Here is a 24,678-nt window from a genome sequence, read left to right as displayed (position 1 = left end):
GCCACCAAGCAGGTATCCTCTGCTCTCCTTGCAGTGTTTGGTGACCATAATGCTTTCAAAATGTGAATATTCTTATTTATCTGAGTCTCCACCCCTGAGCACACCCTGCGCGATTCTCTGAGGAACTGTCTCCCCACCGCTCCCCTGTGCCTGTTGAACCTGTGGGCTCAGCCCCTCCAGGCCCCAGCACTCCCAGCAGGCTTGCCTTCTCTCTTCCCGCTCATACTGCCCAGGTGAGCACACAGATGAGCTGGGCGCACTGGTCTGGGGACGATCACTGGGGCAGAGCTTCTCACGCAGTGCAGCAGGGAAACAGGCCTGGCTCCCTGGAGCGCACTCTGCCTCGAGACCAGCAGGACCCTCCCCTTCCCTCCCTTCTCTTCCCCTCCAGCTTGGGTGTGAGAGAAGGTGCTGGCGGAGACTTCCATGTGCAGTCAGCCACCCTCTCCACAGTTCCCTGAAGGTGACTTGGTAGTTCCCCAAAGCTCACGACCCTGCCTGAGGCCACCTGCAAGCTGTGATCTTGTGATCACTCAGGAGGTTCTGGCAGACAGTAGTTAGTCGCTATCATGTGGGCAGCTATCCATGGGATCGGCTGTCTTGTCGGGAGACCCTGTGAGTTGGCCCAGGAGCTATGTTGCAGCTGGCATCTGGTGGCACTGGTGGTGCTGGTGTGCACACACTGGCCAGCCCCCTGTTGGGGCCGATGGAAGCCTCATTGGGTAGTTGAAGAGGTGCACAGCCTTTTCCCAAAATCCAAATATTTGGGGCAGCCTCATATGCAGTAGGAGCTTCTAGTGCTGAGCCCTGGTTCCTGTTGCGATCTTATCGGTGCCTTAATATGTACAGTAGTGCCTCAGATGACGTCCTCTGCTGTGAGAAGGGCCCTGAGCACATCACAGCCAGCTCTGGAGGTGTGCTCACGGCAGACTGGGGCAGCGTGGTACTGTGCCCACGCAGTGGAGCTGCTCCACTCCCTCAGCCCCGCAGAGTCCCTGACGCCCTAAGGGCGGCTCTGCCTCAGGAGGACAGCACACACCCAGCTCAGTGGGGACTGGGCTGGCTGCATCCCTGGAGCAGAGCTGCCTTCTCTGGCTGACAGGAAATGTGCCCCCGATACGATACCACTTGGGAGTGTCTGTGGGCACCAGGCCTCCAGCTCAGGCTCCCTTCGGGCCTCACTGATGCCTGCTGCCTCTGCCTCTGGGCAGTGGGCCTGACGGGCAGCAATCCTAGCTGCCCCAACACATGGCTCCATCGTGGTGTCGATGGTGCTCCTTTTTATGAGGGAATAGTCTCATATTTTTAAAATGCACGTATTTATAACCTCATGTTTTTTTAAATAAATTTTTGTCACTATAAAATTTAGAAAATAAAAGCACCAATAAGGTAGTGAAGCTATTAGCTGCAGTTAAGTTACTCTAATGTTCCCAAATCCGCCGGGGGGGTGGGGTGTGGCCCACAGGTCAGGCTCTTGCCAGCACACTTGCGAACCTGGGTCTACTCCCCAGCACCCAAGATGAGTAAGCCCTCCAGTTGAATTCTACAGAAGCAAAACGGTTTGAAGGAACTGGGTCTTAGCCTAGGTTGTCCCCAGGCATTTGGGCTTCCCCTTTCTCCTGCTGCCTTAGAAATAATGGCATTTCCAGTCCACAGAAAGACCCTCAGCTAAGAGCTGTCACCCAGAGTCCCCAAGCCCCACAGGCAGGCATGAGCTGCTCTCTGTCCCATAGGTACCAGTTGACCAGCTCCCCAGCCATGTGCCTCAGCAGCTCTGGTACACGGGTCCTAACTGCTTTGATGCTTTTGCCTTTGTGAGGAATTTGGTGTTCAGCCTCTGGAAATGTGTTTGTATTAAAGTGGATCGAAAGCGGGTGCAGTGGCCACACCTGTGGTCCCAGCTGCAGGTTGTCAGCAGGTGCAGTGGTGCATGTCTGTGGTCCTAGCTGCTCAGGAGGCTGAGGCAGGAGGATCCCAAGTTTGAGACCAACATGGGCAACTTACTGAAACCCTATCTTAAAATAAGAAATAAGAGGTCTGGGGTGGAGCACAATGGTAGAGCACCCCCCTGTGTTTAATCCCTAGTGCCTGAAGGAAAAAGCACAGGCAAGACAAGCACAAATCATGAACTCCCCATATTGGGGCAGTGTTCTTACAGTGTCATGAGAAATATGTACGGCAGTAAAATCAAGGAATGGGAAAACCCAGTCAAAAAAAAACAAAACCTTTATTGAGAAACGTGCAAGAAAGTTAAGTCCAGGAAGGGTTTTGTCGGTGGCCAAGACCAACACAGGCCCTGGACACCTTGAGTCCTTGGAGCCTGGCTGTTGAGGCCCCATTATTGCCCTGCTTCTGCTTGGTCCTTGTCCTCTCACCCCTGCCCTAGCCTGTGGAATAGAGAGTCCGAGGAGGCTCAGGGCTGTTGGAGGCTTAAGCACATGGTGTCCAGGAGTCCGACATCTCTCCCTGGCCTGGCTACATCCTGAGGAGGGCCAGTATGCCTGACCTCTGGGATCCTGCTTGCTGCTGGGCCATTCCTGTCTCTTATTTGGCACCACCTTGTGAGGTTTCTGGGTGCAACTGGTGCTGAGGGTGTTGCCTGTCCCCACAGGAGGAAGAAGGCGAGGATGGAGACTTCCCCCCTGGGCCCCCAGGGCTGAGCCACAAGCTGCCTCCTGCTCTGGCCTGGCACCACTTCCCTCCCCGCTATGTGGATGTCGGCTGTGGCGGGCTGCGGGATGCCCACGAGGAGAACCCTGAAAGCATCCTGGATGAGCACGTGCAGCGGGTCATGAGGACACCTGGCTGCCAGTCCCCTGGGCCTGGCCACCGCTCCCCCGACAGTGGGCACATGGCCAAGATGGTGGCATTAGGGGGCACAGCCTTGGGCCACGGGAAGCACATACCCAGGTCAGGGGCAAAACTGGATGCAGCGGGCCTGCACCACCACAGGCATGTCCACCACCACCTGCACCACGGCACATCCAGGCCCAAGGAGCAGCTGGAGGCTGAGGCCACCCGCAGGGCCCAGAGCAGCTTCACGTGGGGCCCAGAACCCCATGGTCATGCGACCAAGCCCCGTGGCTGCTCAGAAAGTGCAGGCACTGCCCCCAACACTTGTGACCTGGCTTGCGGGTGAGCTCTGCACCAGTGGTGCTGCGGGAATGGTGGGTCCCCATCCCCAGCATCAGGGCCAGGGTGCCATGCTGTCAGGCTATCCTCCTGGAGACCCAGCCTTCTCTAGAAAGTCCCAAGAAACCTGGAGAGGAGCCAGGTGGGGGCCCAGGGACAGGGTCAGTGTTTGGGTAAGGAGGGTCCACTGAGCACTAAGGTAGGTGAAGGACAGTACTGCAGTCCAAGGTTTTTGTCTTGGCGGGTTATCGGTGACCAGTGCACTTCCTCCAGTGTGCTCAGGACAAGACAAATCCCAGGCGGCAGCAGGCCGCTCCGGTGGTAGCCACCTCACAGGGGGTACAGTGCCCTTCCGTGGGGCGTCAGGGGCTCAGGAGGCCACAGAGAAGGCCAGGATGACTCCCAGGTCTTCCTCTCACAGGGGCAAGGCAGGTGCACCTTCCAAAAGGAGCTCTAAGAAGGCGGACTCCGGGAAGAGCGCCAGCACAGAGACGCCAGGCCCTGCAGAGGACGTGGAGAAGAACCAGAAGATCATGCAGTGGATCATCGAGGGGGAGAAGGAGATCAGCAGGCATCGGAAGGCTGGCCATGGGTGAGTGGCCGCAGCGCTGGCCCCCTCCCCAAAGCTGGCCAGCAGCCCCTCCCAGGGGCACAGGTGCTCTCCTGCTCTGAGGAGGTTATTCCTGGCTTTGGGCCACAAGCCCTCCCCCGAGGGGGCCGTCCCTGGACAGGAAAGCCAGCAGCCATGGGAGATGCCATCTGCTCTCACTTGCCTGTCCCCAACCTTGAGGACAGAGGCTGCTCTGGGGTGGTGTGGAGCAAGGGCCCCACGGCCAGCACCACATGCTGTGGACCTCAGTGTCTCCTTACTCACCTGTTCCATCCCCTATCCCTGTGTGTCCAGTGTCCCAGAGAGGTATCAGCCCACCTCTGGCCAGCAAAGACCACCCTCTTGAAGACTGGGAGAGTGTGACAGAAGCCAGATCTACCTGTGGGGCCAGGGAGTGTTAGGGAGGGCACCTGCCTGCCCACCTTGTCTGTTTGGGGCTGCAAAGCCTGTCCCAGGTCTCAGGGAGCCCTGTCCAGCATGGGCTGGGGTGTGGGTGAGCTTGTGGCTCCTCTGATTTCCCTCCTGTGGATTTCACAAGGGGGTGTGTCTGTCTGTCCTAAACATTCCCCAAGAAAGGCAGTTTCTCTGGTTGAAGAGGTAGTGGCATGGACAGCCTGGAGGAGGGGCTATCTTCAGGGCTGGCTGCTGTGGTGAGGGCCACTAAGGCAGATGGGCTGGGCCTGGGGGCCTTAACTAGAAAGGAGCCTGTGGACTGGCTGCCCTGGCCCTGTCTTGGGTGGCCCTGCCTGAGGGTACAGCCCTTTCTGATGTCTCCCCCATGGCCCAGAGGCTGCTGTCTTTCCACTGATGATTCAGGGATTGAGTGATGGAGTCTTGTAGATGGAAAACACATTCCTGGGGCACAGTGAAGGGTAGGCTGTGATTATTAAGTTGGAAAATCGAGGAAAATGACATGTTTAGGTTCAGGCCAGCTACTTCAAGTGCTTTTAATGGGTAAGGGGATATACCTGAACATACTAAGAGAGGTTATTTCTAAATTAGGATATTGTAGATTATTTAGTTTTTCTTTTAATTTCCTGCATATTCCAGGTTTTCCACCATTGACATTTCCTTCCTTTTTTTTTTTTTTTTTTTTTTTTTTTTTTTTTGGTGGTGCTAAGGGTTGAACCCAAGGCCTTATGTATGCTAAGCAAGTGCTCTACCACTGAGCTACATGTGTCCAGTTCTGAAAATTTATTTTCAGATTTTTGTTACTGGGGATTGAACCCAGGGGCTTAGTCACTGAGCTGTATCCCCAACCCTTTTTATTTTTTACTTTTGAGGCCAGGTCTCTGAGTTGCTTAGGTCCTTGCTAATTTGGGAGGCCACACTCAAACTTGCCATCCTCTGCCTCAGCCTTCTGAGCAGCTGGGATTTCAGGCATGTGCCCTAAATCATTTTTTTTTATATTAAAAATGGTGTCTTTTAAAAAACATATATATAGTATATGGTTTATATCTTAGTAAAGCTGCTAAAAATGAGGTTTAAAATCCCACAAGAGTGGGATGTGCCTGCTGAGGCCAGGAGCTCATGGGCTCCGTGGCTGGGTCCAGGCCTCACCCACCTGCCTGGCGTTCTGGGGCTGCCATGTTTGTCCTTGCTTCCTAAGGTCTTCTGGAGCGAGGAAGCAGCAGGCCCATGAGAGCGCCAGACCCTTGTCCGTCGAGCGCCCTGGGGCTGTGCACCCCTGGGTGAGTGCCCAACTTCGGAACGCTGTTCAGCCCTCACATCTCTTCATTCAAGACCCCACGATGCCTCCCAACCCAGCCCCCAACCCCCTGACCCAGCTGGAGGAGGCCCGCAGGCGTCTGGAGGAGGAGGAGAGAGCCAGCAAGCTGCCCTCCAAGCAGAGGTAGGCCCTGTAAGGGGGGTCACTGGGTCACACGGCCTGCTGGCTCTCTGCCGAGTCTGCAGTTGACCTGCTGCAGGGCAAGGTGGGAAGCTGGATGTTGTTACCACCCGTGAAGGAAGAGAGGAGGCATGTTCTCCAGCACCAGGTCTGTGCAGGCTGCAGGTCCCTGGCTCACAGGAACAGGTGACTGATAGCACCTGGGTAAGCTGGGCTGTGGTAGGCAGGACTGCAGCCAGCACTGAGAGGTCTCAGGTGCCACACCTGCTGCCTGCCTCTTAGGGTGGACCTTCCCTAATTTAGTGCAGCATCATTTTCTCCAGGCTGGAATGTGGCTTCTGACCCTTTTACTGGAATTCCCGGTGGGTCAGATCTCCGTGATACTTAGGGTCTCCCTCGCCAGAACCTGGCCATGGTGTGTCCGTCAGAAGTCATGGCCCTTCACTGTGCATCTCAGTTCCTCCCCTGTTCTGGGCAGCCTGGAGGCTGACCCTGGGTTCAGCAGGCTTCCAGACCCATCTGCTCTGCTGGTATCAGGTGACGCCACCCTGCCACTGAAGGGCTCCGCAGACCGGTACCAGGCTCTGAGCCTGCACCCCAGGGACATGGTGATAGTCACCGGATTCTAAGGGGCAGCCACATTGCCACTTCCGCTGTCCTGAGCATGCCTGGCTGGAGCCCGCGGCAGGCAGGTTCTGCTGTTCTCTCCTGGCCGCAGCACCGGCTGATCCACGGGAGGTGCCTTAGCCAGGCCTTCAGGGTGTGGTTCCCCTGCAGGGTTTCAGCTGGTGGCTGCAGCCACTCCAGCTGTGGGAGAACCCTGGAATCGCTGGTGTGTCTGTTTGTCCAGGGGATGGGGCTTTTTGTGAGATATACTGAGCAAAGACCCTGAGCAGTAAAGGACCTGGCCCTGGGCTTTGTGGGCCCTGCCCAGCTGGTCAGGGTGGACTTCACTCTCAGGGCAGTTCAGCAGCCTATCCTGATGGGCCTCCCTCACAGCACCAGGGGTCCCCGAGGTACTCCAGAGAGCCAAGTGGAGTCCCTGTGGCTCAGAGGAGCCCTCAGACGGGCTCGTGGCACAGGGTCGTCCTGGAGGGTGAGCACAGCACGAGCTCCCAGGCCAGGGTTCCCACATCGCGCCCCAGGGAACCAAATCTGGGGTGCTCCAGACCAACAGTCTCCTGCATCTGGGATGTCCCTGGACACCCTGATTCCCTGGTCTGGCGTTCCCCCACCTCCCACAAGTGCAGCCCCTCACCTTGCCCTCTGGCCTGCTGTCTGGCAGTGCTGGCCGTGGCCCCCTCCCCAGTGACGCGGGTTGTTCTCTAGGTATGTGCAGGCGGTTATGCAGCGGGGACGCGCCTGTGTCAGGCCAGCGTGCACACCTGTGCTGAGCGTGGTGCCAGCCGTGTCGGACTTGGAGCTCTCCGAGACAGAGTACGTGTGCCAGGAGGGCCTCCCACCACCACCCACCCAGCCATCCGGGCCGCCCCAGGTGGAGCAGCTGTTCTGGGCACAAGCTCAGGCACCATGTCTGGAGAGAGCCAGGACTGGAGAAAGGCCACCAAATCCCCGCCCTCCCTCCTGTCCCTGCCCAGAAAGTCACCTGCTGCCCTGTGGAGACAGCAGCCAGACGGCTGATGTGTGTCTGAGCCAATGACCTATCTAAGCAGGCGCTACCTCCTACTTTGAGCTTGCCTGTGCCCAGGCTGGGGCCACAGGGGGTCCACGATGATCTTGAACAGGGCTGGGGACGCAGCCATGTCCCTTGAAATGACTCCAGGGGCTTTAGACAGGGGTTACTTGGAGTGGTGCCTGGACAGCGTGAGTGGCCAGAGCCAGGAACGAATCTCCTCCTGCCCTGCGGCACGTGGACATGGCCGACCTCCCCGTTCCTGGTTCCTGCTCCAGGCAGGAGGAGGGGGATCCCCCAAGAGGGACTTGAGGATGGGAGTCCCCAGGCCTTCGGCCATGAGCAGAGTGCTGCAGGGTGTTGCAGAGACTCTGTTCCTTCCTCCTGTCCCTGGAGAAGTGGACCCTGTCGAATTGGCGCCTCTGATGGCCCCTGGGACCTCTTAGAGCACAAGAGGTGCCTGGGAGCCCGGCGTGCAGAACAGTCACACTGCCAAGGCAGCCCGGTCACCTGGGGGCAGGGGAGAGAAGTGCCACATTGCTTTCCACTGGTGTGCCCAGCTGGGGGACCAGAGGCCAAGCCTGTTGTGCCCAGCAGCTTCTGTGCTGGGGCCCTGGGAGCACAGGGCTGTGATCTGCCATCCCAAACACAGAGGCCATATAGTACCTGCCCACCTCCTGGGCAGTGCTGGCCTCCCTGGCTCTGGAGGTCACAGGCTGTAGCCTGTGGGGACATTTGCTTTGAAATCCAATTGTCCTGTCCTGGCCCTTTGGATATTTCAAGAGCTCTAGAACTCAGGTATTACTCAGGTACTAGCAGGTGGCCACCTGGTCATGGGAATGGTGTGGACTCAGCCTGACTGCAGTGAGAAGCTGCGTGCCGACCACCCACCAGGCAGTGGAGCCTCTCCTGGGAGGCCAGCAGGGACTGGCCAGGGTGACTTCCATGTGGGAAGGTCTTTGCAGTCATGGAGCTGCTGGGCAAGGGCCCCCAGCTGCCCTGCACAGGCAGTGGGCAGGTCCAGCAGCTGCTGTTCTCCCCTCCAGGACAAAGGCACAGAGGAGGGCCGGCAGTGGGAGTGCCCAGCCCTGTGACAGCATCGTTGTGGCCTACTACTTCTGCGGGGAGCCCATTCCCTACCGGACCCTGGTGAGGGGCCGCACGGTCACCCTGGGCCAGTTCAAGGACCTGCTGACCAAGAAGGGCAGCTACAGGTAAGAGGAGGGCCTGGGGCCTTGGCGAGGTCCCCGTACCCAGCCAGGAGAGCCACCCTGTGTGCTGGCTGCTGCTGTGCAGGAAGAGCTGCCTTCCCACCTCGTCCCGTCCTCGTCCACCCTGAGCCCAGTTCTCCCAGCCAGATGGGGCAGTGGGCACACCAGGCCTCAGCCTAAAGGTGGGAAACAGGCCCAGACGGGTCAGCGCACATGCTGGGCCGACCTGGGCTCCAGCCTCACGGTTCAGCGCCTCCTGCCTGATGGCAGAAGCTGGCAGCCCTCATGAGAAGGACAGAGGGTAGAGAGGACCCCAAGGGCCAATCCCAGAGTCTGGTGGAGGCTGCCAGGTCAGTCCCTGCCCACTGGACGGGTCTCTGTCGCCGAGCTGGCTGCAGGAGGAGGCCAGTGCCTAACAGCTGCCTGCCCCTTGTGGCAGCACCTGGGCCAGGCCCGGGCTCTCAGGGGCTGTGGGCCCTCCAAGCAGGCCGGGAGCTGCACCCTAGAGGTGGGCTCCACCCACATGGCCCCAGGTGGACCAGCTTGTGGGCCCTGGGGGAGGACCCTCATACCAGCACGGCCCCCTGTCCCCAGGTACTACTTCAAGAAAGTGAGCGACGAGTTCGACTGCGGGGTGGTGTTTGAGGAGGTTCGGGAGGATGCGGCCGTCCTGCCTGTCTTCGAGGAGAAGATCATCGGCAAGGTGGAGAAGGTGGACTGATGCAGGCGGCCAGCAGAGCACACAGCCACGGAGCCCCTGGGGAGGGTCCTGGGGAGGCCCAGGAGTGCCACTGCCCTGGGCCCCTCGGAGTGTCCCACGGCCTGTCTGCCTGGCCCCCAGAGGAAGGCCCACCATAGCAATAGCAGAGACCATGAGCCGGGCAGCCTGCCTGGAGCTGTGGAAGACCCCGCAGCCCCTGCTGTCCACCTCGAAACCCATAGGCCTCACTGGTCCCAAGCACTGGTGTCACCTCTGCCCCTGGACTTGCTCCGGCACCTGGTCAGGCCCAGGCTGGGTGCAGGGACCCCTCAGATTGTACTTGTCACTGAGTGCCTTCAACACGCCCTCCCGCCTGTCACTGTGTGAATCCCGCAGCAGCACCATGGCCCTGCTCCGCCTGTTCCTGGCCGCCAGCTCAGCGGGTCGGGACCCTCCTTCCGAAGGGCCCCTGTAAATATGTACATTTCTCAGGCCAGGGCCAGCAGGGGGCTGACCCGGCCTGTTTTTCACAGGATGACTTGTACAATGATCTTTTCAAGGTACTTGGATAGTAAAGAATAAAAGTTTTTGGAGTTGCCTTGGCTGTGGGGTGCCTGTCTGCAACTGGTGGGCCCAGCTGGCCGTTGCCCTCCTCAACCCAGCAGTGGAAGGGGGTCACGCTGGCCAAGCGGGGGGCTGCAGGCAGTGGCTGCAGAACGGCCCTCACCCAGTGCAGCAGGCCCCAGGAGACCCCGGCTGGCCGAGCCCCATGCTGCCAGCCTCACCAGGAACCACACACAATCCAGGGGCAAAGCTTTTTATTCACAGCACAGCTTCTGCAGCCAGGGGCCACGCACCACTTGAGGCTGGCAGCAACTTGGTGGCTACAGCTCCTCCCTGGGCCCCATGCTGGCATTGGCTAGTGGCTCCTAGAAAGGACCACAGAGGCTCAGCCCTGCCCTCAGGCCACCCCTGTCCCGTCAGCCCTGCCTGGAGGGGAACCGTCCAGGGCCTGGAACCCTGGACAGGGTGCATACCTGGAAGGGGGCCGTGGGTTCCTCCGCTGGCAGCTCACCCCCACTGTCCAGGAACTTAGAAAAGCTCTCCAGGTCCCTGCTGCCCTTGTACTCCATTATCTGAGGAGGAGTGGGGCCTGAAGGGGCTCCTGGGTCCCCACCCGACCAGCACCAGCCCCAAAGACAGGCCTGGCTGCCTCCGCCCCAGCTCCTCACCTTCCGATCCTGCCCTGCAGGGAAGTACTTGAGGGTGGGGAAGCCGGGCACAGCGAAGGCCTCCAGCTCATTAGCTGTAGCGTCCAGCTCGGCGATGATGATGTCCTCGTGGTTCCTGTACTTCTCAGCCAGTGCCTCCCAGGCTGGGGCCATCTCCCTGCAGTGGCTGCACCACGGGGCATCTGGGGGGGAGTCAAGCTTGGCCAGCTGGGTCCATACCTGCCCACCCCACCCAACCCCCGTGCCTTGGCCTCAGCACTCACAGAACTTGACAAACACATTCTTGGTTTCATCAAAAGCCACCTGCTCAAAATTCTTGCCCACGAGGGTCTTGACGGGCCGCTGGTCCCAGTCTGGGGGGACCTCCTGGCTCAGGAAGTAGGGCTGTGGGCCAGGCCAGGAGCTCTGGGTGTTGTGGGGGGAGAGGACCCCAAGAGCAGCTGAGCCCCTCCCTGCCTGCCCTGTGGTGCAGCCGGCTCACCTTGAGTTCACCACTGAGGACTGTCTGGCAAAAGGCTGCCACAGAAGCTGAGCTGATGGGCCCCCCGCCTGTGGGTGCATACTTCTTGGTGGTCTCAATGTTGACCAGGCGCAGGGTGGGGGCCTCCTCGGCCTTGAGGCCAAAGTACCGCAGTACGTGGTCATTATTGGCAGCCACGTCCACCACAACAAACAGCACCTGCCAGCAGGGAGTCCATGCTGGGCACCATGTCCCCCCTCCCTCCTGGACTCCCAGGACTGGCCCCTAGTACCTGTCCCCGGAGCGGGGGAGCTGCCTCCCTGAAGCCTGCCAGGAGCTCCCTGTGAGAAGCCAGCGTCTGGTTGACGAACAGCAGCAGGTGGTTGAGGATCTTGGCAGAGAAGATCCTTCGGGATGTCTGTGGAGTGGCTGCTTGTGACCCAGGGCCCACCCTGGACCCCAGCACTGCACCCAGGTGGCTGCTGAACTCACCTGGCTGTTGAACTCCGTGACCAGGTGCATGCTGTGAATGACGAGGAAGCGGGACAGGTCCCCCAGGTCCAGGCCCAGCTCCTCTTCCACTGGGAAGTCGGCCCGTCCTTCATCAAACTGACACCAGGAGGGTCAGTGTGGGCCTCAGCCTTGGCCCTCAGCCCTGGCCCTCAGCTCTGGCCAACTCACCTTCTTGAAGAGAACCACGGTGTCCTTGCTGAGGCCAAACTTCTGAAACAGCTGTGGCCGGTCAGTGAAGCCAAACGTCACGTCCAGGGCATCGCGAGCCAGGGCCAGGAAGGTGGCCACATCCTTGTCCTGCAAGTCCTACAGGCCCAGCTCTGTTAGGCTGGCAGGTAGCACCAGTGCTGCCCCCATGGCCTGGCCCCCAACCCAGCCTACCTGGAAGAAGCCAATGACAACCACATCCCCAGCATCCATCAGTGCTCGGGCACCCTCCTCATCCTCCAGCCGGGTGGCACTGGACCCCACCCGCCGCTTCAGCCACTCAGCAATGCCCTTGGCCTCCCGGGGGCCTGTGGAGTATGCCCTCAGTCTAGGCAGGCCCCACCCCACCCACCCAGGCCGTGCCCACCCCACACCTGTGTACTCCTCCGGGTGTGTGCGATTCCCGTCACGGAAGAACTTGAGCGTGGGGTACTCGGTTACACCAAACTCCTCAGTCAGCTCCGGCTCCGCAGGCCCGTCCACCTTGGCCAACATGACCGTGGCCGACTCAGCTGCTAGCAGGGCAGCAGCCTTGATGTACTCAGGGGCCAGCGCCTTGCAGTGCCCGCACCATGGGGCGTCTGAGGGATGAGGCCATGAGTGCCAGGCCTCTGCAGCCACACCCGCTCCCCACCAGGTCCCGGGCAGCGGGCGTGCCTGTGCACACTCTCCTCAGGACCCAGAGCCAGGTCCTCAAGATCCCCAGGCTTGGGTCCCCAGGGACAGCAAGGAAGAGCCAGAGAGTTTGAGCGTCCTGGCTGGGACTCCTGAGGCTGCCGGGAGGAACGGCTGGACGTGCACAAAGGGTGACCACGCACCCAGAGCCCTGCGGAGAGCATGCAGGGAGATCCTGCCACCAGTAGCTCAGAGAAGTGGCTGTGAGGCAAGGGTGTCAACACAAGGCCACAGATGGGCAAGCAGGGTGTCTCATGTCCCCGGGTCACCTGCATACCCACCACCCTCCACGCTCAGTCCCAGAGCTCCCTGCCCTAGGGTGCACCTTGGAAGCCTGGGGTATGGGGGCAGAGTGCCCCTAGAAAGGTCCTTCAGTCCACAGGACGGGCTGGAGAGCCTTGGTGGTCCCTGTGGTCCCCAGCCCACTGACCCAAACACTCACAGAACTCCACCAGCAGGGCTGGGTGCTCCCGCAGGGCCAGGCCCAGGGTGCGGTGGTTTAGCACCAAGATCCCGTCCTCCTGGGGGACCTCCTCCCCAGGGGCATCCTCCAGGAGATCCTCTGAGGGCCTCTCAGGTCCCTGCCCCTGCCCCTGTAGGCCTGAGGCCCCTAGCAGGAGCAGCAGCAGCACAGGCAGAAGCTGGCGGTCCATAGCAGTGCCGGGCCCCAGAGGCCGGGGCAGATAAGGGGACTGGGGACCAAGCAGCAATCGCCACGTAGCACCTGGGCCCTTTCTCAGGGACGACAAAGCCAGAGAGAGGCCACACGGAGGGCAGTGACACGACGTTTAATGGGGCACAGCGCCAGGCGAGGGTGCAGGACGGAGGGAGGGCGGGGTCTGGTCACTGACCAGGGGCTGGGAGAGCTTGGGGTCCCTTGCAGCAGTGGACAGAGGTGGGGAGAAAGGCTGGATCAGGGAGTCAGCCCTTCCAGTCCTGGCAGACATGGAGGCCCCACTCCCAGGACAGGTGGGCTGTCCTGTCGTCGTCCGTGAAGAGGGACCTGACAACGTAGGGGCCCCGTGCCAGTGCGCCCCTCGGTGCCTCCTCCACTGGAGTCACGAACTCGTACTCCTGGGCCCGGGGGCCGTAACTGCCCACCATGTAGACAGCCCTGTCCACTGCGGGAGGGACAGGGCATCAGGGCTGCCCTCCACCCGCCCCATCTCACCCCTCACCCGCCACTGCCCTCCACGCTGCCCTCACCGCGCAGGCCCTGGCGGAAGGTGTGGTGCACACACTTGAGGCCAGAGACGATGTCCTTGTTGACCTGTGGGACGGATGGCGTTAAGGGCTCCTCTGGGGCCGGGGCCCTGGCTGGCTGGCGCCCCCACCGCAGCTGCCCTCACCTTGAAGGTGACCTTCACCTGGTAATCAACACCCTCCTTCAGGATGAATGCCTGGCTCTTCAGCGCAGCCAGGTCCCCTGGGAGGGAAATGGCAGGTAAGCTCTCACTCCAGGGTGGACTCACCCTGCCTGAGGAGCCCACCAGGCTGTGGCACCCTCAGGGCCGCAGTGATGGGCCCAGGGCTTGGGATGGGGCACAGGGGTCCTACGAGGTCTCTGCTCCAGAGATGGGTGGGGTGGTCTGCAGAGCATTACCTGTGAGGTCCATGGTGATGGGCCCCGGAGCCTGCTCCGACATCAGCGTCAGCCTGGTCACCTGCACGTTGGGCAGGCTGGGATCTGAGGAGGATCGATGTCCACAGCATGCCCTGCGGCTCCCCACCCAGGCGCAGCCCTCGACGCCCAGGGCCCATGCCCATACCCACTACAGGCGGCACGGTTCCCAGCAGCGCCCGCTTGTACTTGGTGAGGCTCTCATCCTCCGGGTCCAGTCGCCGGATCTCCAGCACGCTCTTCTTCCCAGGTGCCTGGTACTCGGGCACGGCCTCGTCCAGTGCCTCCTCCAGTGGTGTTGGCCCACCCTCCTTGTCGGCCAGGAGGACTGGGAGTTGGGCAAGGTTTATGAGTTGCTGCCACCAGCTGACCAGCACATGCTGGAGACCGGCTCCCCCCAATCTGGCCAGTTGTGCCTCCCACTGCCCAAAGGAACTAGGAAGGAGAGCAGGTGGGTGCTCAGGGGAGGACGGGCCAGGGACAGCAGTGAGGGCTCGGAGGACACAGGCAGCATCCCACCTGCCTCTCCAGCAGAAGCCCTGGTAGCTGGAGGAGGCTCCCATGCCACCTGGCCAAGGGGTGGCCGGCTTGCTGTAGGCCAGATGTCCATCCAGGGACCCTCCCTGACTCTGGGGCCGATCCTAAAGGAACGACGACCCCAAGCGGGGGGCACAGGGCTGGGACTACTGCAGAGTGGAGGCCCAGGGGCCTCCCGGGGCTCCCTACCGCTGGACCCTTCCCCAAATGCTCTAGCCCCTCCAGACCAGGGCTCTCCGGAGCCCCAGCCCCACCTAGGCGAGAAACCCATGCCTCCCCGGCTTCAGACGAACGCGACCCTGGGCTTCCTTTCCTTTGCGGGTCGCCGGGAACCAGGTCCCCACCCCCGCTGGAGTCAGGCCGGGGCGGCACCAGGAGGTCCCCGCGCGCCCCCGAAGTTGCCGCGGGGAGGGCCCCCCGCCCACGTGGCCGCCGCCCGACCGACCGGCCGCTCACCTCGGGCGCACAGCGCCAGCCGGAGCAGCTCCAGCAGCTGCGCCCCCAGCTCGCACGCGTCCAGGCCCAGCATGGTGGCGCGCGGCCCGACGCGGAGCCGCCGCCCGGCTCGGCTCAGCCCCGGCGCGACTGCGGTGAGCTCATCCCGGCCGGGAGCGCCCCCCGCGCCCAGCGCCGCGCCCGCGCCGCGCGCCCCCAGCCGCTCCGCGGACCCCGCGCAGCCCGCAGAGACGCGCGTGTCGCCCGCCCCGCGCCGGCACCCGGCCGAACCCGCTGCCGCCGCGGCCCGCCCCGCCCCGCGGCGCCCGCGGGAACCCGGTCTCCCCGAGCCCTTCGGGCGGGCGGGCCTGAGTGCAGCAGGTGCGTTCCCTGCCCCCGCGTCCCCCGGCGCTCATTAGCCGCCGGCGGCCAGGCCGCACCTGGGCCCGGCCGCCCTCCGCCACCCCTCCTCTCCGCCCCGCCGGCGCTGTCTGGGCCACGGGGACTCCCGGGCCAGCCCGCTGGGGGAGGGGGTTGGCCTGCAGTCTAGAGGCTCAGCCACAGTACTGAGGGAGCTGGGCAGGCTGGTCCAAGCACCCTGAGGGACAGGCTGGGCCACAGACACTGAAGGATGTGCCCGTGGGGGTGGTATGTGTCTGCAGGGGCCTGGGGACCCAGGCAGTTCCGGAGGCCCTGCTCTCCGGAAGAGAAGAACAATGAAGAAAATAGAAGGGAAGCTGAGAGGGAAGCCCAGGCTTCTTGATCTTGACACTTGAGAGCTGGGGATGGGTGTGGGGATCAGCCAGGGCAGGTGAGGGGTGGCAGGCACTCCACAGGGAACAACTCGACAAAAGGCTGGGTTTGAGTAAAGGGGGTTGCCCAACACCAGATTGAACCCCTACTTTTCTTAGACACCTCTGTCCCCATTCCCATTTCGGGGGACACTCAGGGATCAGATCAGAGCCCCTCTGACTAAGCAGAAGGCCAACCCTCTGTACTGGGGTCTGGCAGGGGTCTTCACCTGGCCCTGTCTTTACAAAACAGAATCTTGCAAAGGGGCCCAGGTCACGCTGGAGACCCACCCCTGCTGCCCTTTTCTGTAGGACTGGAGGTATTAGGTCACTTGTCTCCAGGCTGGGGACAGCTCCAGCTGCTGGTGGCCTGTAGCATTGACAGATAGGGGGATGGGGAATGGGTGACCTGGGATCTAAGAGGGAGATGGAAGAGTACCCTGCCCATGGCAGATGCCCGCCCCAGCCCCCAGCGCCACTATCTGGAGTCATTCTGGATCTGCATTGCCAACATGGGAATGGACTCAGTTGGCCATGTTTGGAGGTTCCTGGCCCAAGGCCACCCACCCCACCTCCCTGTACCTGGCCCCCAGCACTTCCTTCCTGAGTGGGGACAGGGAGGAAAGGAGAAATATATAATAAAGCATTTCTACTTCTCATAAAGGGCTTCCTAATGGGGCCTGAGGGGCCTGGGCACATCTCAGGAGATCTAGGGAAGGATGGCCAAGCTGCTGGAGAAGGGAAGAAAGTGCAGGAAACCCTGGGAATCTGGATGAATATGGATAGGGGCAGTATTGAGACCTCCCTTCTCCAGTAAAGCCCCTTCTATAGTTCCAAGGCACTCTGGACCTGTTCACCTGCTGTCCCACCCAAGCCCCTGTGCGGTTGAGGGGATGTGGCCATCCCCTACCCTTCTCCCCAGACTCTGGGGACCCCTGCTTAGGGACCCACGGTGTCACACACTCCCAGAAACCTCAACCCCAGGACAACTTTGACTCAGGGAAAAGCTGAACCCGCTCCTGGGAGTGCCCTGCTCATAATCATGTGACCGCAGCCAGGGTGACACCAACCTGTGGCACCCAGACAGGTCGTGAGCAGTTGGTGCTTTGGGTCACAGAAACACCCTGCTCAGGCCGGCGAGCCCTTCCGACTTCACAGCAGTGACCGCTGCTGGTGCCTGTCCACGCTGGGGGGTCCCACACAGGCAACGGGAGGGGGGGGCGGCTCCCGCAAGCCCAGAACCCCTATTCCCCTCAGACCCTCCTCTGGAGACCCTCTATCTACTGGTTCAGTCCCAGGTCCGAGTCCACCCCATCCAGGGACCCTCGCCCCGCTGCAAGAGCGCTGCAAGTGGGACACTCGGCTCAGGCCGAGCTCAGGAGGGCATCCCTGGGTACCCTGCGCCCCTGCGCGCATGTAGCCGCTGGAGGCTTCAGGCTCTCCAACACAGGCTGGGCAGCCGGCCTCTGCCCGAGGCCCCAAGGGTTAACGCAGGCGGGCGGGGCGGGGCCACTCGGATGTCCGCTGCTCGGCATGGCCGCTAGCCCAGCGCCCTGCGGCGGGCGCCCCCGCGAGCAGAGGCTGTACCTCCGCAAGGTGGGCCCGCCGACCTGCGGCTCCGGGGGGCTGGAGGGCGCGCCGGGAGCCGGGTCTGGGAGTACCGCGGAGCGTCCCCTCACTACCCCCTCGCCCAGATGGAGCGCATGGTCGTGAGCATGCAGGATCCCGACCAGGGCGTGCGGACGCGGAGCCAGCGCCTGCTCATCACTGTCATCCCGCACGCGGTGACCGGTGAGGCTGCGGCGAGGGCCCTGAGGGGGAGCGGGGAGCCCGGCCTGCGCCCACCCAGCCTCTCCCGTGCAGGCGGCGACGTCGTGGAATGGCTGGTCCGGAAGTTCTGCATCTCAGAGGAGGGTGAGGGTCGGCCAGCCCCGAGGCTGGGGAGGGTGGACCCGGCCAAGCACTCACTCCTGCCCCCGCAGAGGCCCTACACCTGGGCAGCCTGCTGGCGCAACACGGCTACATATACCCGCTGCGCGACCCACGCAGCCTGGCGCTCCGGCCGGACGAGACGCCCTACAGGTTCCAGGTCAGGTTGTGCGCCTGAGCTACCCTGCCCGCTCCCCGCATGTCACTGGGGACTCGGGAGGGCGGGCCTGCTGGTGCTGCAGGGGGGTGTGGTGACGTCACCGGGCTGGCGGCCCACCGCCCCCCCCCCCAGGCCAGGACTGGAGGTGTCCCTGTGGTGGGGGCCAAGTTAAGGGGTGGGGGATTCAGTTTGTTGGGGCCACACCAAGACCCCCATAAAAGGCAATATCTGCGGAGAACTCTGCCAGCTGCCTGCCGGGGTGTCCCTAAGCCCCACCTTGAAGAAGGCTGTGTTGGGGTGAGAACAGGATCCCTGCACCAGTGTGTATTGGAACATGGTGGAGCCCTGCCTGCTTCCTGCCCTTCCCGGACCACATCAGCCACCCAGGCAACCCCAAGAGCATGTGACCACATCCGGGGCTTGAGCAGTCCCACCCCCACCCTATCCTGGAGGGGAGACAATCTCTGTGCAAAATCCTAAAGCATGAGTAGGGCTCAGTCCAAGTGAAAAGAATGGAAAGTGGTCCATTCCATTGGACCACTTGAGGTGGGCAGATGGCCAGCGGTCTCCTTAGAGGGAGCTGTGAGGGTGAGGGGGGTAGCTGGGGTGGGAAAGGCTCAGGCAATACCAGACACCCTTATTCATGCACATGGCCAGACACCATACTTCTGGACAAGCACTCTGTGGCCACCTGCTGAGCTGGACTATGGTGAGTATGGAGGATTTGGGGCTAGCTGTGGGTCACGCTTGCAGGGCTGGTGATGCCATGGGGCAGGGCAGAGCTTAGCTCTCTGCAGCCTGCTCCCTGTCCTTCCAGCCATCTACTTGGCCAAGAAGAACATGCGGAAGCAGGGAGCCCTGGTCAACCATGAGAAGGTGAGGGCCCCTAGCAGGCTGAGTCTAGCAGGAGGAACCCACGCCTCACAGTCTGCCCCAGAGCATATGGCTCAGGCCTTGAGACAATCCATACATGCCACCACCTGCTCTGCTCTCATTGGGCAGGCCCCCACCCTGAAGGGGCAGCTGAGTGCTCCCAGAGCCAGAGAGACAGCTCTGTACAGGGCCTCTGGGGTGGGCTGGCCTCCCTTTCAGTTGGAGAGATCACACACACACATCAGGTGGGTCCATGTCCCAGAGCTGGGTATGTGAGGGGTCACCCACTGGAGACTTCATGCTTCCAGGAGCATTATGACCAGTTGCACAAGAAGATCAATCACACCTGGGACCTGGTCGTGATGCAGGCTCGGGAACAGCTGCGGTGAGCCCTGTCCCTACGCATGCCCACACCCTGGCACCAAGCCTGGCAGCCCTGGAACCAGAAAACATCCCAGGCTCCAGGCCCTGAGCAGAGATTATGGGGGGGGGGGGGCTCTGCTTACCACCCACCCCCACCACCTGCTCCCCAGGGCAGCTAAGCAGCGCAGGAAAGGGGACAGGCTGGTCATTGCATGCCAGGAGCAGACATACTGGCTGGTGAACAGGCCCCCGGTGAGTCCCTGTGCCATGAGGGTGGGGTTGGGTAGATGTGGGTCTGGCTGCATCCTTGGAACCTTTCCTGAAACTCTGACTTGAGTTTGTAGGAATGACATGCCCCTCCTGTTCCTGATGGGTGACAGAAACTGTTGTTTTGCGGTTCAGGTGACATTCAGGATTGGGGCTGCCTGTAGTCCCAGACCACAGGACCTGTCAGGTCCTCTGCAGATCTAAGGGAGGGCTATAGGGGAGCCTGGGGGACTGAGCCCCTTGTGAAGGCCAGGCTCAGCTGCAACAGAACTGGGCTTTGCACGCTACCTGGGATCTGGCCTTCCCCAGACCCAGGTCTGGCAGGTGACTCAAGGACCCCTCTCTCTGGGGATTCATTCTGGGAGGTGGGGGTGAGTAAAGAGGATGGGGCTCAGGGCCAGACCAGGACTGGTTCTTTGCACATCTGTTTCCACGTCAAAGGATGAAGAGCTTCAGAATTGGGGTCCCTAGGGATAGGGACCTAGCACCCTATCCTGTCTTCCTTCTGCAGCCTGGGGTCCCCAGTGTGCTGGAGCAGGGCCCAGAGAGGGCCTCCAACAACACCAGTCAGGTGCAGATGGTGAGTGTCTGCACACACACCTGCCCTGGCACACATACTTGCCCTGGCCCACCTGCCCATGCCTCGCCCCACCACCCACCATGGGACAGCTTGGACTGTGCTTTATTCACCCATCCCCCTTCTGTCCTTTGGTCCACACAAATGCCCCTAATGTACTCCAAGGGTCCTGCTCTACTCCTGGTATATGCCCCCTCAGGGACTGGGAATATAGCTCAGTTGGTAGAGTGCTTGCCTAGCATATGCAAGGCCCCCAGTTCAAACCCCAGCACCCCTCCCCCCCCCCCAAAAAAAAGTGACTCCCAGCCCCCTGCTAACTCGTGTCCTCTCTCCTCCCACCTGCCTGTGTGCAGGTAAGTGAAGTGGGCCTGGGGGAGGGGAGGGCTTTCCCCCGACCAGCACTGTGCCAGGGATGTGGAGGGGTGGCAAGCAGGGCTATGGCCTGCACCTGGGGCACATCACCTCCTTTCAGGGCCTCTGGTGGCCTGCAGACCACAGGAATCAGGCCCTGGACAGGAAACTGCTCATGCCTGTCCCACCCAAACAAGAGTCCAGAAAGAATTGTGTCCTCTTGTCTCAGCACCCTGACTCTTCCCTGTGCAAAGGCAGCCAAAGAGTTGGGGCAAGCTGGAGTCTGGAACAACCACCTCCAGCGCCCTACTGCGTGCTGGAGAATGGGGAACCTGGGTCAGTCACTCTCCTGGGCCTGGGCCCCTGTGATGCCCTGGGTGAGTTAGAACTGGGTCCCCAATGTGATGCCAGTACAAGGACTTCTCATGTATGTGTTGTTTAAAAGAATACTTTAAATACCTCTGAAAATATGACCAGTTAAACACAACTGGGGGACTTCCAGGCCACTTGGAGAACCTGAGGGTTCTATGGAATATCCTGGAAATCTTCAGACTGAAGGCTCCCAGAGGTCTCCCAGGTTTAGAAAGAGGAAGAAGGGACTTCTCTCTAAAAAGAGTCAAGGAAGGGGATGGGGTGCTGGACCTTCCTCTGCCACATCCGTGTAGCAGGAGCTCTGCTCTAGTGGTGTTGGGCAAGTGGGGTTTCCAGCTCCGAGGGGAGACCTGCCTGGTCATGCAGCCACCTGTCCCTTCCAGACACAGAGCTTGGATTTCTATAAGCAAGAGGTAGGTCCTGGGGGTGGGGCTGGGCCACCCATGCTCTAGCCCAGGTCCCAACTCATGGCTCTGGCATCTTAGATCGAGCGTTCCAGGAAAGCATTAGGCCGGACCCGGGTGAAGTCGTCCATTTGCCTTGAGGCGTGAGTCCAAGTGGGCAGGAAACCCCCAGCCCAGCCCCTTTCTGGACTTGCTTGCCCTGAGGCCCCTCAGCACTGCCTGAACACCCGCCAGGTTCCTGATGTTCAGTCACCAGCGAGGGCCACACGACCCCATCCTGGCGGGGTGTCTGCCCAGCAACCCCTGGATCACAGATGACGAAGCCTACTGGTCCGCGAATGCACCTATGTGAGCACAGGCTGAGGGACTGCGGGTGTGCCTCCTGCCCGGGGACTGGGGGCAGTCAGCCTCCCACCTGCCCACAGCCCTACCCTCTCCTCCCAGGGTGGCTGTGCCCACAAAGCCGCGTGTGGAGCGATGGGGCTTCAGCTTCCAGGAGCTCCTGGATGATCCCATGGGGAGGGTCCACTTCATGGACTTTCTTCAGAAGGAGTTCAGTGGTGAGAAGTCCCCAGTCCTCCCTGCTCACGGCAGGCAGCTTGAGGGAGGCTGCTGCCTGGCCCTTCCTCCTAGGCTCCCACTGGACGCCTCAGAATACTCCTGGCCCAACTGGCCTGGGACCCCTATCTTGGCTACCCCTGGGTAGGACCCCTGACTTGGCTCCCCCGGTCCCCAGCGGAAAACCTCAGCTTCTGGGAGGCGTGTGAGGAGCTGCGCTTTGGAGGGCAGGCCCAGATCCCCACTCTGGTGGATACCGTGTACCAGTGAGTGTGGTGGGGTGGTACCAACTGGCCAGTGTGAGGGCATGTCCAGCCTGGACCCCACCCCGCCAGACACTATCTCCACCCCAGGCAGTTCCTGGCTCCCGGCGCTGCCCAGTGGGTCAATATTGACAGCCGGACAATGGAGCGAACGCTGGAGGGGCTGCGCCAGCCCCACCGCTACGTCCTGGATGACGCACAGCTGCACATCTACATGCTCATGAAAAAGGTGGCCGGCCTGGGCTGGCGTCCCCACCCAAGCCCACAGGCCCTTCAGTTTCAGTTGCTTTTTGTTGTTTTGCCTGTTTGGATTTTGTCCAGAGCATTTGCTTTGGAGTGGGTGTTTCCCACGCTCCTCTGCCCGGAGCATGGGCAGCCCTCCATTGTGTGCCACCCAGTCCCCTCCCGCTCCTGTCTACGCTATGGTTCTCCAATGTGCAGACCCCACAGCAGAGTCATGCCTGATCCTTTATAACAAGTTGTGGGCTGGGGATGCAGCTCAGTTGGAAGAGTGCACGAGGCCTTGGGTTCAACCCCCAGCCCCACACAGAGAGTTGGGCTGCTGTATTGGCCAAGGGTGGTCAGTCGGGCTTGGAAGTCATTTTGGTTTGGGTGGCACTGGGGTGCTCTACCACTGAGACGCACCCCTCAGCTTTTTAAAAAAAAAAATTTTATATATATTTTTTTAGTTGTCAATGGATCTTTTATTTTATTTATTTATATGTGGTGCTGAGTATCAAATCCAGGACCTCACGCATACCAGGCAAGTGCTTTACCACTGAGCCAAATACTCCAGGCACTTTAAAAATGTTCTTAAAATTAATTTTAAAAATTAAATTATCTTTAAATTTTGAGAATGTCTTGCTACGTTGCCCAGGCTGCCCCCAAACTCCTGGGCTCAACTGGTCCTCCAGCCTCTGCCTCTTGAGCAGCTTGGGCCGCAGAGTGTGCTACCACACCCATTTTCCACCTTGGTTTTTCTTTCTTTTCTTTTTTTTGGCACTGGAATTGAACCCATAGCCCAGCCCTTTTTTATTTTTTATTTTGGGGCAGGGCCTCGAAAAAATACTGAGGCCAGCCTGGTTCACCTCTCCATCTGTGGGCACTGCAGCTCCTGCCCATCTTCTGTTGTACTGTAGTCCCACCAGATGGGAGCCAGGTCTCCCTGGCTCTGCCCAACATGAGCTGGGCAGGTAAGGATGGCTGCCACCAGCAGCCTCTCTGTGGGAAGGACAAGGCCCCAGCAGTGCTGGGACGGGCCCTGTTGAGTGAGAACTTGGAGGCGTCAAGGGCAGGATGCTCTCTTCTTAAATACGTTTGACTCTATGTGGTGCCGAGGATTGAACCCCGTGCCCCACGTGTGCTAGGGAAGCGCTCTACCACTGAGCCCAGCCCCAGCCAGGATGCCACCTCTTGCAGGACTCCTACCCGAGGTTCCTCAAGTCTGACATGTACAAGGGCCTGCTGGCGGAAGCTGTGGTTCCATTGGAGACAAAGAGACGGTGAGCTCAGGTGCCCTGTGCCCACTGGGTGGTGAGGGCCCTGCAGGGAGGGGACAGGGCCCTCCAGCCACTTGTCCCAGCCTCTTCTTGCCACAGGGTGTTCCCGTTCGTGCGGAAGCCGCGGCTCTCCAGCCCCTGCCCTGCTCTGCCACCCATCTCTGGGGAGCCCACGGCAGCTGGAAGCCCTGCAGGTGGTGATGGGGAGAGCTAGGTGGGCTCAGGCTCACCCCCACAGCGACACCCTGATTGTGGGCCACTCCTCCTGAACTCCGCACACTCCTCCCTCGTCCAGAGGGCCCAGCCTTGCCAGCCTTTCTACAGCTTCTCCTTTCCCTCGGACATGCTACTGCCTGCTTAGAAGGGACTGGTCTCCAGGAGGGGTTTCACTAGCCAAGCTTGGCCTGGAAAGGACCTATTCCCAGACGAAAGGCGAGGCCGAGGCCCTGTGGAGGTCCTGGCATTCTGCAGCCTTCTGCCAGCACTGGGTGCCCTTCCCCACCTTGAGGGCACCAAGACAGCTGGCACAATAGGACACCTGTCACGAGATGAGGAAAAGCAGGCCTCTGGGCACTCCACCCTGCCCAGGAGCAGCTCCACCGCCCTGTGACCCTAATCCTGCTGAGACCTTGCCAGCCTGTCCCGCCCACCCTCACAAGCTACCCGTGGCACCCTTCCAAGGTTTGACAGATGATGCCACACTGTCACTCTGATCAGGAGGCTCCGATTCCCGCAGGACAGCCAGGGCCCACTCCTCCCACCCAAAACTTCCTCTGGGCCACTGGTGTTATTTCCCACTCAGGCAAGGGCACCCTACTTCCCTAGACCTAGGCTGAAGGCATAGCTGGTTCTTTTCGAGTTGCAACCCCTCCCACAGGGCTGACCCATATCCTCCCCCTTCTGTACACTGGTACAGAAATAAAAGAATCTCAGCCCTAAGCTGATCCCACTGTGGACGCAGTTCCTGGCGAGTGCACGTGTGTTAGCATGTGGTGTACATGCTGTGTATGTGTGAGCTGGCCCGGAGGCAAAGGTCAGTGGGCACAGTTCAGGTGTAAAGGTGGCCTCCCTCAGTGTGTGGGACGAGGGTGGAAGGACCCAGACTCTCGGGCTCCGGGCTGTGCTGAGACCTGTGCCCTGGCAGGCCAAGGTGAGCAGGGGCCGGTGAGGATGCTGGCCAAGAGAGAGGGAACTGCCAAGGAAGCTACTCATGGGAGGGGCTCCTGGCATTAACATCTCCTGGGGCAGCTGTTCCCAGCCTGCTCTAAGGCCCTCAAGTTGCAAGGGGCACAGAATGGGCAGAGTCTCCAGGACCCTGAGTGGCATGGTAAGAAGTCTAGGAGGTGAAGACTGTGGTTGGAGGGAACCTGTGAACAGACTTCCTGTCCTTAGCAGCCACCAGGTGAACGGCAGAGTGCCCGCCCCAGGCTGGCTCTACTGAAGTCCCCAGGCAGAC

At 60.9% G+C, this 24,678-nt stretch overlaps 5 protein-coding genes across 10 annotated transcripts in view; 3 read left to right on the top strand and 2 right to left on the bottom strand.

Moving 5' to 3' along the window:
• Nucleotides 1–9,733, top strand: part of AXIN1 (axin 1) — a 35,862-nt gene extending 26,129 nt beyond the window's left edge. Inside the window, exons 6-11 of one of the 2 annotated variants that reach the window (XM_079121844.1) lie at nucleotides 2,612–3,135; nucleotides 3,554–3,724; nucleotides 5,352–5,594; nucleotides 6,921–7,028; nucleotides 8,271–8,438; nucleotides 9,030–9,733. In XM_079121844.1, coding sequence (XP_078977970.1) covers nucleotides 2,612–3,135; nucleotides 3,554–3,724; nucleotides 5,352–5,594; nucleotides 6,921–7,028; nucleotides 8,271–8,438; nucleotides 9,030–9,156 — 1,341 coding nt within the window. In that variant the 3' untranslated portion in view covers nucleotides 9,157–9,733. The remainder of the gene's footprint in view (nucleotides 1–2,611; nucleotides 3,136–3,553; nucleotides 3,725–5,351; nucleotides 5,595–6,920; nucleotides 7,029–8,270; nucleotides 8,439–9,029) is intronic. The other variant, XM_079121845.1, reaches the window with a different exon arrangement.
• NPRL3 (NPR3 like, GATOR1 complex subunit) overlaps nucleotides 1–24,678 on the top strand; it is a 172,181-nt gene that overhangs the window by 26,153 nt on the left and 121,350 nt on the right. The gene's annotated exons all lie outside the window — the stretch shown is intronic.
• PDIA2 (protein disulfide isomerase family A member 2) lies at nucleotides 9,773–12,904 on the bottom strand. Of its 3 annotated transcripts, XM_079121863.1 has the most exons (10): nucleotides 12,665–12,904; nucleotides 11,922–12,128; nucleotides 11,722–11,855; nucleotides 11,509–11,646; nucleotides 11,320–11,436; nucleotides 11,120–11,245; nucleotides 10,849–11,046; nucleotides 10,631–10,751; nucleotides 10,368–10,549; nucleotides 9,773–10,271 (listed from the first exon to the last, which is right to left on the bottom strand). In XM_079121863.1, the coding sequence occupies exons 1-10, from the start codon at nucleotides 12,873–12,875 to the stop codon at nucleotides 10,116–10,118; spliced, it is 1,590 nt and encodes a 529-aa protein (XP_078977989.1). In that variant the 5' UTR covers nucleotides 12,876–12,904; the 3' UTR covers nucleotides 9,773–10,115. The 3 variants fall into 3 exon arrangements, with proteins under 3 accessions (XP_078977989.1, XP_078977988.1, XP_078977987.1); XM_079121861.1 differs by lacking the exon at nucleotides 12,665–12,904 and having other exon boundaries at nucleotides 9,775–10,064; nucleotides 10,173–10,549; nucleotides 11,922–12,250; XM_079121862.1 differs by lacking the exon at nucleotides 12,665–12,904 and having other exon boundaries at nucleotides 9,774–10,549; nucleotides 11,120–11,218; nucleotides 11,922–12,250.
• Nucleotides 12,992–15,197, bottom strand: ARHGDIG (Rho GDP dissociation inhibitor gamma). Of its 2 annotated transcripts, none has more exons than XM_079121871.1 (6): nucleotides 14,837–15,197; nucleotides 13,992–14,171; nucleotides 13,826–13,909; nucleotides 13,572–13,648; nucleotides 13,429–13,492; nucleotides 12,992–13,343 (listed from the first exon to the last, which is right to left on the bottom strand). In XM_079121871.1, exons 1-6 carry the CDS (start codon nucleotides 14,907–14,909, stop codon nucleotides 13,144–13,146), a joined length of 678 nt encoding a protein of 225 aa, XP_078977997.1. In that variant the 5' UTR covers nucleotides 14,910–15,197; the 3' UTR covers nucleotides 12,992–13,143. The 2 variants fall into 2 exon arrangements, with proteins under 2 accessions (XP_078977997.1, XP_078977996.1); XM_079121870.1 differs by having other exon boundaries at nucleotides 13,590–13,648; nucleotides 14,837–15,052.
• Nucleotides 15,079–24,349, top strand: RGS11 (regulator of G protein signaling 11). Of its 2 annotated transcripts, none has more exons than XM_079121860.1 (16): nucleotides 15,079–17,202; nucleotides 17,301–17,520; nucleotides 17,589–17,695; nucleotides 18,353–18,404; nucleotides 18,513–18,571; nucleotides 18,877–18,953; nucleotides 19,102–19,183; nucleotides 19,710–19,778; nucleotides 20,888–20,911; nucleotides 20,984–21,045; nucleotides 21,137–21,250; nucleotides 21,347–21,462; nucleotides 21,639–21,726; nucleotides 21,814–21,952; nucleotides 23,143–23,225; nucleotides 23,322–24,349. In XM_079121860.1, exons 1-16 carry the CDS (start codon nucleotides 17,140–17,142, stop codon nucleotides 23,434–23,436), a joined length of 1,470 nt encoding a protein of 489 aa, XP_078977986.1. In that variant the 5' UTR covers nucleotides 15,079–17,139; the 3' UTR covers nucleotides 23,437–24,349. The 2 variants fall into 2 exon arrangements, with proteins under 2 accessions (XP_078977986.1, XP_078977985.1); XM_079121859.1 differs by having other exon boundaries at nucleotides 20,882–20,911.

Source organism: Sciurus vulgaris, assembly GCF_902686455.1.
Source record: "Sciurus vulgaris genome assembly, chromosome: 18".
Taxonomy (NCBI): Eukaryota; Metazoa; Chordata; class Mammalia; order Rodentia; family Sciuridae; genus Sciurus; species Sciurus vulgaris.
This window is presented reverse-complemented; position numbering and strand designations above follow the sequence as displayed.

Coding starts and splice junctions, on each gene's coding strand:
- PDIA2 (XM_079121863.1), bottom strand. CDS start 12,875: ATGGACCGCCAGCTTCTGCCTGTGCTGCTGCTGCTCCTGCTAGGGGCC. Junction 12,129..12,664: donor AGCCCTGCTGGTGGAGTTCT/GTGAGTGTTTGG, acceptor CTCATCCCTCAG/ACGCCCCATGGTGCGGGCAC. Junction 11,856..11,921: donor ACACCCGGAGGAGTACACAG/GTGTGGGGTGGG, acceptor CATACTCCACAG/GCCCCCGGGAGGCCAAGGGC.
- ARHGDIG (XM_079121871.1), bottom strand. CDS start 14,909: ATGCTGGGCCTGGACGCGTGCGAGCTGGGGGCGCAGCTGCTGGAGCTG. Junction 13,910..13,991: donor AACCGTGCCGCCTGTAGTGG/GTATGGGCATGG, acceptor GATCCTCCTCAG/ATCCCAGCCTGCCCAACGTG. Junction 13,493..13,571: donor AGGTGAAGGTCACCTTCAAG/GTGAGGGCAGCT, acceptor TCCGTCCCACAG/GTCAACAAGGACATCGTCTC.
- RGS11 (XM_079121859.1), top strand. CDS start 17,140: ATGGCCGCTAGCCCAGCGCCCTGCGGCGGGCGCCCCCGCGAGCAGAGG. Junction 18,954..19,101: donor CAGGCTCGGGAACAGCTGCG/GTGAGCCCTGTC, acceptor CCTGCTCCCCAG/GGCAGCTAAGCAGCGCAGGA. Junction 20,912..20,983: donor TGGATTTCTATAAGCAAGAG/GTAGGTCCTGGG, acceptor CTGGCATCTTAG/ATCGAGCGTTCCAGGAAAGC.